A 9,556-nucleotide genomic window follows, 5' to 3' on the forward strand; every position below is an offset into this window, starting at 1 on the left:
CAACATCTGTTCTCAAATTAGTTTTTCTTTTTGTCCATGCAAAATTAATTGTTGTTACTTGATCTTTTCTTTAGGTCCCATTTCATCTGGAGTCACACTGTGGCCACTTATTGGTGGAATCATTGGGATTATTGACCTCTTACTCTTGTAATGTTATTCTGCTTAATGGCTTTTGTTTGGTAAGTATCACACTTCAAAGCAGAAAACAGAAAAAAAGTTGCTGACAGAAATATTTTACCTGCACATTAAAAATATTTGTTTCCAATCACATTTGATTTTTCTCAAATCTAAATTTAACACAACACATACTGTAGTCAATTTAACTGCCTTTTATTTCTTCCTGGTGATTAAATATAGCTCCTTTGTTTATGATCATGTTTATACAGTTTTTCCATGCTCAGATGCTGTGTGTGCTATCGTGTGTGGTTTTTTTTGTATGTTAGACATCTTGGTATAAATGTCTCAGAGTTAACAAAAAAGTTGTTCAAATGATGTCCAAATGCAACAAAACCATTCTGAAAGCAATTCTGTAAAGATTAAATGTGGTACTGTGATACTTCTGATTCATCACACAATAATAAACTAAGTACAATTTTTGACAAAGTGGGATTTTGCAAAAATGTTAGTGAAAATTAAAGGGTTGCCATTAAAGCACGTTTTATTAAAAATATTAATTTAAGAACTTTGCCTTACCAAATAGAATAGAATAGAATAGAATAACCCTTTATTTTAATTGTATATGTACAATGCAATTGTGAAATTAAGCAGTTAATAAATTGTATTTTGTGTTCTTTACATTTGCAAATGTGAAGTGGTAATACATTACAACACCTGGAATTAATGTAATTATTAAAGCTTTCATTCAAATTCTTGGATTTTATTTGCTATTTTATTAAAGCTTTGCTGACTAAAAATGCCTAAGACACACGTGTTAAATTTATAAATGTTTAACTACAAAGTCTGACATTCATCAACATCTTCTTCACTGAACTTTTTTACACTCTGTGAACAAACTTAGAACTTCCTCAGAGTCAAGCTGTCCTACAAATACAAAGAGTTCCAGTAATTCCACATATCATCAGGGTCTTTCAGTCAGAATACAAAATAAAACAGCCATCAAATGATTCTGCAGTGAGTTTGGGGTTATTTTATTTATTTATTTTGTTCGAGATTAAATTAAAGTAAGACACATTTGGACTAATAAGGTGGTACAATATTACATTTTATTTTTCAAATCTCATTAATTCTTATGTGCCACAAAGCAAGACATACAAAATAATTATCCTAAACACTCATTCAACACAGTGAGATGCATTTCACATCGAAGGATTAAGGAAAAGTATCAAAAAAAACTGCATATGTGTCAAACACTTGGATAAAAAGTGTAGCAGAGATGTCAACTCATCACCACCTGGTGGTGTGAATCTGCAGTATTTATTTTATTCATGCAGCATGCTGACTTTTTTAAAATGCTGAAGAAAAGGGATTAGAATCATTTAATCCTGGAATTCATGGTAATTCATCCAGCCTTTTATGAAAGCAATCAACAAAACTCACAAAGTGGTGCAGATCATGTACGTGTTAAGTACTTTTCCACTATATTTTTGACAACAGCGTGTTAATCCCACACATGAGAAAAATCACACTGCTGCTATTGAATCTAATTGTCATGAAGTTTCTGCCTTGTGTAAAGAAGGTAGTTTTACATACACTGTGAATGCAGATTAGCTGTATTCATTGTTCAAAGTGTGTTTAAGGTTGTTTAGGGCTGGACTGTGGAGACAAAGTGTAGGGACAATGACTGGTAAAGGGTGAGAGTTGGCTTATATGATGAAGGTAGATATACTGTGTTTGCAGGACACCAGGTGGAAGCAAGGTCAAGAGCACTGGAAGTGGATTCAAGCTGTTCTACCATGATGTAGATAAGTGAAACAGACTGGGGGTAATCCTGAAGGAAGAGTGTGTGAATACTGTTATAAAAGCAAAGAAAATGTCAGAATCATGAGTTTGAAGATGGAAATCGAAGGTGTGATGTCTTGCTGTTGTCAGTGTCTATTCCCCACAGGTTGGATGTCAGTAGAAAAAGAAATTCCCATGACTTATTAGGTGAAGTTAAAAGGGGCTATGAAGAGATTTTGGGTAGGTATGGTCTTAAGAAGAGAAGGACAGATAGTGGATTTTATGAAAAGGACTGAAATAGCTGTGGTTGACATCTACTTCAAGAAGGAGGAGGAACATAAGATGATGTGTACAAGTGGAGGAAGTTGTACACAGGTGGACAGAAGTTGCAATCTGAAAAGAGACAGGAGACAGTGAGGTGGTGTCAGGGGAGAATGTAGCTAGGCAGCATCATTGGGTAGTCTGTAGGAGGACTTTGGAACTCAAGAAGAGTGAAGGTAGAGGGGAGGGTTAAATGGTGGAAGCTAAAGTAGGGACGAATGTTACCCAGAAATCAGAGTAACAGAGTTTCCTTGCAGTCATTTGGACGAGTTTCTTCTTCTTGTTATTCCACTACAGTTCTCAATTTTCCTTCAGCGTAAAGTTCCTTTTGGCCATGAGCACTCTGTGTTGAGCTGTTTTCTGGCTTGTTGACTTTCACCTGTGCGTACACAGTGTCCTGTTGCTGTCCTCTGTCCTGCACTGAGTCAGAGGGCACTTCGTATCCCAGCGTAGAGAAATCGATCTCTCCATAATGGATGTTTTCTTCCTCTCCTTCTGTTTTACTTGCTGGCTCTTCATCAACCCGATGTTCAGTTATTTGAATCTGTTGAAATAAAACAACAGAAGGTTCTATGATTCTGTGAGTTGGGTCTATTCTTATTCATGTTTTTAGACATTTTACATTAACCTTCCTTTTTTCCTTGTTTCAAAAATGGCATTAAAATGTGTTTAACAACAGAAAACCCCTTAGATGTTGGTTTTTCAAATTCAAATATTATAACAAAAAATGGCAAGATAACATAATCCACATCTTCATATGACAACTAGGGCAGCATGGCACCACTAAATGTCACAGAGATGACTCTACAACCCAAAATATATGCAGTTTCCCCTTTTGAGTACATTGTCCAAACATTTTACCTGGTAATCTCACTACCTATCAGGAAACAAACATGCCATTCTGGAGATGGCAGATATGGATCAATCCATTTAGGAATAAGGCTGTAACATGACAAAACGTGTGACAAATGAAGCATTGTGAACATATTCCAGATATACTAATGCCCTGCCATAAGAGAGGTCTGGGACAATTGAATGAAGCGGCTGCCATAACTCTACAACTCTAGCACTGAAGTAACAGTCAACAGGCAGCTGGTTCCATTCAGACATAAATGTTAAATTTATTAACATTAAATGTCTTTAATCAATATTCATGTTGTTATGTGTTGCTGTACTTAAGTACAGCAACACATAATATGGCAGCTTTCTTAAGATGTGGTGTCAATGAATGCAGTCATTCTGCACTTTGAAAAGGAAAACTCATCAGGAAAACTGATATTCACATATAGGTTTTTTTCATGCAAAACAGTGCTGGCATTTAAAATTAAATGGCTTTATTTTAGATCTTTGGTGATAATGAGACAATTCTGACCCTGCCATATATAGAATGTGAAGACAACAAAAGGGTTAAATAGTTAGACTGCTCTGATAGAAGTATTACAATAAATACTTAGTCAGGTAACACTACAGGTAGTGTTGTATTTCAGTTTTCTTACCTGAGTCTGTTGTTGAGTTTGATGCTTTGACTTCAACCACCTGGAAGACGTCAGAGACAGTTGTATTAACTATATTCTGTTTTAGTTTAAATATATGTTTGAGCACAGTTAAGTGTGATGGAAAAAACATAGTCTTTTTTATAAGGTAAAAATAAAATTAACTAACTGACTCATGTGGTTTCCTTAGATAGATGATACTTACCAAACAAAGACAATCAAACAGAGTAAGATTAAGAGTACAATGATTCCAATGATTCCTCCTATACGTGGACACAGGTATGAAACATGACCTACAGAAAAGAGCAAGTAAAAAACAAATAAAGCATGATTTAATGTTGACACATTGATCCAGGCTGTTCTTGTTCACAACCTGAAGTTAGAAGAAAGAAAAAAAAGAAAAGAAACATTTTGGAGAATATCTAACACATTTATGACTTTAGCCTTTACCTCCAACAGTCACATGAATCTGTGCTGATGTCTGATTACCCAGATCATTGGTGGCCACACAGTAATAAACTCCTCCATCTGTTACATTGAAGCTGTAAATCTCTCCTTCAGATACTTTCACAGCTCCATCTCTGCTCTTCTTGAACCAGGTGAAGCTGCTGACTGGAGGTTTGGCTCTGCTGGAGCAGCTCAGGTTCACCCAGCTGCCTGCTGACACCAAACCTGATGGACTGATGGATGCTGAGGTGTTTTTAGGAGCATCTGGAGGGGAAAAAAGACATATCCCATAAATCATGTTGTCCTATATGATTCAGTTCAACAACAAACTCTGATTGTCTTACATGAAACACTGAGAGTCTCTTCTGTCTCTGCTGTCTTGGGGTCTTTTCCTTGGTTCACAGGATATCTGGCAGAGCAGATGATCTTCTTTCCATCATCTGTGTCTGACAGAGTGATGGTCTGCTGGATTTTAGTTGTAAAGCTTCCATCTTTGTTTTCCTCTATTTTGTTGTGAGAGTCTTGTTGGAAATTCCAGGTGAGTTGAGGAGGGGAGTGTGGACAGGGAGTGAGAGCTGAGCAGGTTATAGTGACAGACTCCTTCTCCTTCAGATCACCTGGGATTGTAATATTGGGCCTCCAAGGAGAATCTGTGGTTGCACATTAAACACAGTTTGTACACTGATAATACAGTCAAGAAAAAGATAGAAAAAAGTGACAACATTAAAAAAAACCAATATAAGTTGTGACAATTACTGATTACTCCCAGATGTGTGCTCCTCAAACAGCAGCACATCATTCCATAATTTAAAGACCCAGCTGAGAAACAAAGTCATTGACATATTATAGGCTGAAAGGATTACAAAAGCATTTCTAAGGCTTTGTGATGCCGCATGAACCACAGTGAGAACAATTATCCACAAAATGGAGAAAACCTGGAACAGTGGTGAAGTTTCTAGCCAACCTCCCAAAATTACTCAAGAGTGTATTTATGATTCATCCACATTCAACAATAAGAACAATAAGAATAAGCAATTGGGCAATAAATGGTCTCCATGGGAAAGTTTAAGGAGAAAATAAATAGAGCTAACAGAACACAAAGGCACAACTTACATCTGCCAAAAATACTCTTTCAAGTAACAAGATGAAACTTGAAATTTTCTGTTACAACGGGCATAAAACTAACAAAGCATTTCATCAAGAGAACATTATACCAACAGTCAAACATGGTGGTGGTTGTGTGACAGTCTGAGGCTGCTTTAGGATGATTTTCCCTAATTGATGGAACCATGAACTCTGATCTCTACCAGAAAATTCTGAAGAAAAATCTCCAGCCAATTGTTTGTGCCCTGAAGCTCACTTGGGTTATGCAGCAGGACAAAGGTCCAAAACGCACCAGCAAGAAAAGAAAAGAACAAACAGACTCAGGCTTACATCCCCCCCAAAATGTAATGCTTTGGTCTGGCTTGGAAAGTTTTTGGAAAATGTGGTTGTGATGTTGTGGTGGGGCGTGGTCTGCGGTGCCGTGCAGGGAGGGCGGACGCACCTGCACGGCATCCTTAATCACGCCGAGTTAAAAACACGGGGAATCAGGGGTTGGTGGGTCGTGGTGTGATGTGAAATCAATAAAATGGCTCAAAACACTGACCCATGGACCCGCCGTGTCTCATTCACACCACACTGGTGCCGAAACCCAGGAGACGGCACGGCGGGTCCTTATCGGAGCCAGGGAAGGGAGGAGCTGGCCCAGATGGTGGCCGAAATAGCGGCCACCCAGCGGGAGCAGGCGGCGGAGGTGCGCCGCCAACAGGAAGAGCTGCGGAAGGAGAGCGAACGCCACCTGGGGAGGATGGCGGAGCTGGCAGCGCTGCTCCAGGCCTGGGCGACCACGACGCCGCCACCCCCACCGGGGTATCCTGACGGTGGGAAAGCGGTGGAGGAGCTGTGTGGGGCACCTCGGCAGCCGGAGGTGGTGGACGAGGCACGCGGGGGTCCGAGCCTGCCGGAGGAGGAACAGCCGGGTGAAGGGCTGCTCCAGCTGGGTGCGGTGGAGGAGCCGCTCCAACCGGAGGCGGAAGACGAGGCGGGCGAGGGTCTGCGCCGGCCGGAGGAAGAGGTGCCGCGCGAGTGGCTGCTTGAGCCGGGAGTGGCGGTGGTGACGGAGGAGCCGTGCGAGGGGCTGCTCGATCCGGGAGCGGCGGCGGTGGTGACGGAGGAGCCGTGCGATGGGCTGCTCCAGCCCGGGGCCGCGGTGACGGAGGAGACAGAGGTCCCCGTGCCAGGGGAAGTTACTCGGTTGGAGCCGGCCAGCGAGGCGTGCGCCATGCTTGAGGTCGGTGTGCTCGCCAGACATCTGCCCAGCCGCCTGTGAGCTTGGGCTCACGACTGTGCAGGTACCGGCCGCGCCGCGTCCACCTGCCACGCGGCCGACCTCCGAACCAGCTCCGCCGGCACCGCTGGATTCGCGGGCGGCCACCTGAACTCGCACCGCCCCGTCGCTTGGCCGGGGCCCGGGGGCGCAGACGGTCCGGGCTGATTCCCTCTCCCACTCACGGTGGGGAGTAGGTTCGGCCGGATGGCTCCCCGGCCTCAATCGGGCGATGGGGGTATGTGGTGGGGCGTGGTCTGCGGTGCTGTGCAGGGAGGGCGGACGCACCTGCACGGCATCCTTAATCACGCCCGCCGAGTTAAAAACACGGGGAATCAGGGGTTGGTGGGTCGTGGTGTGATGTGAAATCAATAAAATGGCTCAAAACACTGACCCATGGACCCGCCGTGTCTCATTCACACCACAGATGTGTTTTTAAAGAAAGTGCCATTTTTCATACAGGGTCAGATAGGTCTGTCTAAACCCTAGATGTCCCCAAATACATAAAATCACCATTAAAAAGTGAATTTTTAAATTTACTTAGGTTATATTTGTTTAATCGTGAACTTTATTTCATTTCAAACATGCAGAAGTGACAAATACGCAAAACCTATTTAAGTTTTTAATCACTAACAGAAAGGATTTCTCCTTTTGCGTCCCCTCTAAGTGCAGGGAATGTTGGGAAAGAGATGAAAAGATTTTTTTTTTTTTTTTTTTTTTTTTTTTGCTGACTTTACTTTATAATAATTACATCAAACAAAAAGACAAGAACAACTCCACTGTCAGTTCAAACAAATCAATATATTTTATACACAACAGTTTTTTCTCTTCAAGTACAGAAATGGGTTTTTATGATAAATCTTTTTTTGTTGTTGTCATTTTGCAGCCAATTGGTATTTCTCATGTAATATGTCTGTTGACAAGGTGCAGTAAATACATTTTCCTGCTGCTGTCACAAAAAAACGTTTACTATTACATTTAAATCAATACCTTGTTAACAAAATAAATTATTTATTTGAAAGAAACAACAGCTGTTTGCCAACAGAAACAAAGATGAATTCTAAAAAGTTTGATCTTTAATAGATGCAGTGTAGACAAACACACTCTAACAACTGCATGACAGTATACAGAGATTAAAACCTCACAATTTATGCTCTCCTGTCTATTTAAACTCACACAACTGAACAGTGTGTCCAGTATTTTGTGGAAGCCAAAGCCATTGTGTGTTTCACCAGGACAGGCCTCAGTGTGAAAATCTGCCTGCACTGAGGGCAGTTAGGAAGTTAGTTTGTGTTGATGCAACAGTAACTTGTGAAGAAGTCGCTACTTATTCATTTGAATGATTTCTTCTCTTTGATTTTTAATTTTCAGTTTTCTTGCAGTTTTGCTGAAGTTGTGTTCATTTTTAAGGGCTTTGCACAAACTGATTAAGGTCTTCTGAACAAACTGGTATTGACCTCAAGGAGGTTTGAGTAATATGTGGTGAATATATCTGTTGACAGTGTGCAGTACAGTACAGATTGTTAAAACCTATGTTTACTGCAGAGCACTGTTAAATACTTTTTAAACTTATTTTTGACTGAATCCCAATTTTACTGTTCACAATAAAGAATACAAAATATAATCTACTATTCTGCATTCCAGTTCACTTTACAGTTGTGGTCAAATAAACAGGGTGATATCAGCCTCTTTATTTGACCATAACTGCTTTTTGATGTTTAAACTGCTAATGATTAGACTTTATATTCTTAATAAGAATGAAATGAAACTCTCTTACCTTTAATTGTTATTTGAACAGATTCACAAACAGCTGTTGCTCTGAACGGCCAGTTCATAATTCTGAAGTAGTATGTGTTTGTATAAGTTGTGTTTAAATTAGAAAACAGAGTGGTGCAGTTTTTCTCCTTCAGGTTTCCTGTAATATTCATTGGATAGATGTTAACTGTCCCACTGCTGTTGAAAATCACATTTTCTGGATGAGCTTTAATGTTGTTATCATTTTTAATCCAAACTCCAAAAACAGGTCTTGTGCTGTCAAACCCATTAACAGTCACTCCATAGTCACTAAAGTTACATGGGATTTGTAAACAAGATCCACTCAGAGCTTCCATCTCTGTTGGTGCAGTGATGAACAGGTTTGAATCCTGAGGACAAGCAGCCAAAGAGTCTGGGAATCCAGAGAGCAAAAAATAAAAGTTGTAAATCTAAATGAAGAGAAAATTCATATTTACAAAACTGACAAAAATGTGTGACTTTGTAAAGTATCTCTATCTGCGCTGATCTGTCAGACTGTAAATGACTGAAATGAGACGGCTCACTTGGAATAAAGAGGAGACTCAGTAACATGATGCCTGTCATGATGTTCACAAACTGGACTGTCACAAAACTCATCACCTGTATAAAGAAAATACATAATTACACAAATAAAATATCAAACCAGAAATTATCTTTTATAAGGTGTTTAGGGTTTTTTGTAACATGCACAATTGCTCAAATTTAAAAACAAATGTCTTACCAAATGATCAGACTGCTACAGAAGAGAGACGACAAAGTAAAAGTCAATGTGTGATTTTAGCAGAAACAGAGCGATTGAAACACTTCTCTGTTTAGATGTTGTAATGTCAAAGCAGACTTTTAGTTTTCTGTCTTTCTTTATTCAGTCAATCTGATTTTTATGTTCCCATTGTGCACTCTGCTGACACTTTGGACACCGCCACTCCCACCTGCCTGCCTCCATATTCACCTGTGCTGACTCTTCCCTCACACATTAACCTGTTCCTCATTCCTTCATTATGTCCCTTGTGCTGAGAGTTGCTCATTTCCATCACTTTTGTCTGTCCTACAATCTGATCTTCATTATTTGTGACTATTGGCTGCTTTGACTTTTTGACCTTGCATTTTTCCCTTAAATTAAAATCTTATATCTCACTCCTGAGACATGCTGTTGGCTCACAATCATTCTGTCACAACACTGTAACATAAATGTATTTTTATAATAATTGTTTTTGGAGACAAACGTGTTATCACA

General features: G+C 40.1%; 1 protein-coding gene across 1 annotated transcript in view; it reads right to left on the bottom strand.

Moving 5' to 3' along the window:
- The window catches only part of LOC134634170 (vascular cell adhesion protein 1-like), a 383,264-nt gene extending 373,911 nt beyond the window's left edge, over positions 1-9,353 (bottom strand). The window contains exons 1-5 of the mRNA XM_065471652.1: positions 9,252-9,353; positions 8,847-8,922; positions 8,306-8,695; positions 4,505-4,810; positions 4,164-4,424 (exon numbers count right to left, since the gene is read on the bottom strand). Coding sequence (XP_065327724.1) covers positions 4,164-4,424; positions 4,505-4,810; positions 8,306-8,695; positions 8,847-8,922; positions 9,252-9,353 — 1,135 coding nt within the window. The remainder of the gene's footprint in view (positions 1-4,163; positions 4,425-4,504; positions 4,811-8,305; positions 8,696-8,846; positions 8,923-9,251) is intronic.
- Positions 9,354-9,556: the final 203 nt, after the last annotated feature.

The sequence above is a fragment of the Pelmatolapia mariae genome, linkage group LG9 (genome assembly GCF_036321145.2).
Source record: "Pelmatolapia mariae isolate MD_Pm_ZW linkage group LG9, Pm_UMD_F_2, whole genome shotgun sequence".
Classification (NCBI taxonomy): domain Eukaryota; kingdom Metazoa; phylum Chordata; class Actinopteri; order Cichliformes; family Cichlidae; genus Pelmatolapia; species Pelmatolapia mariae.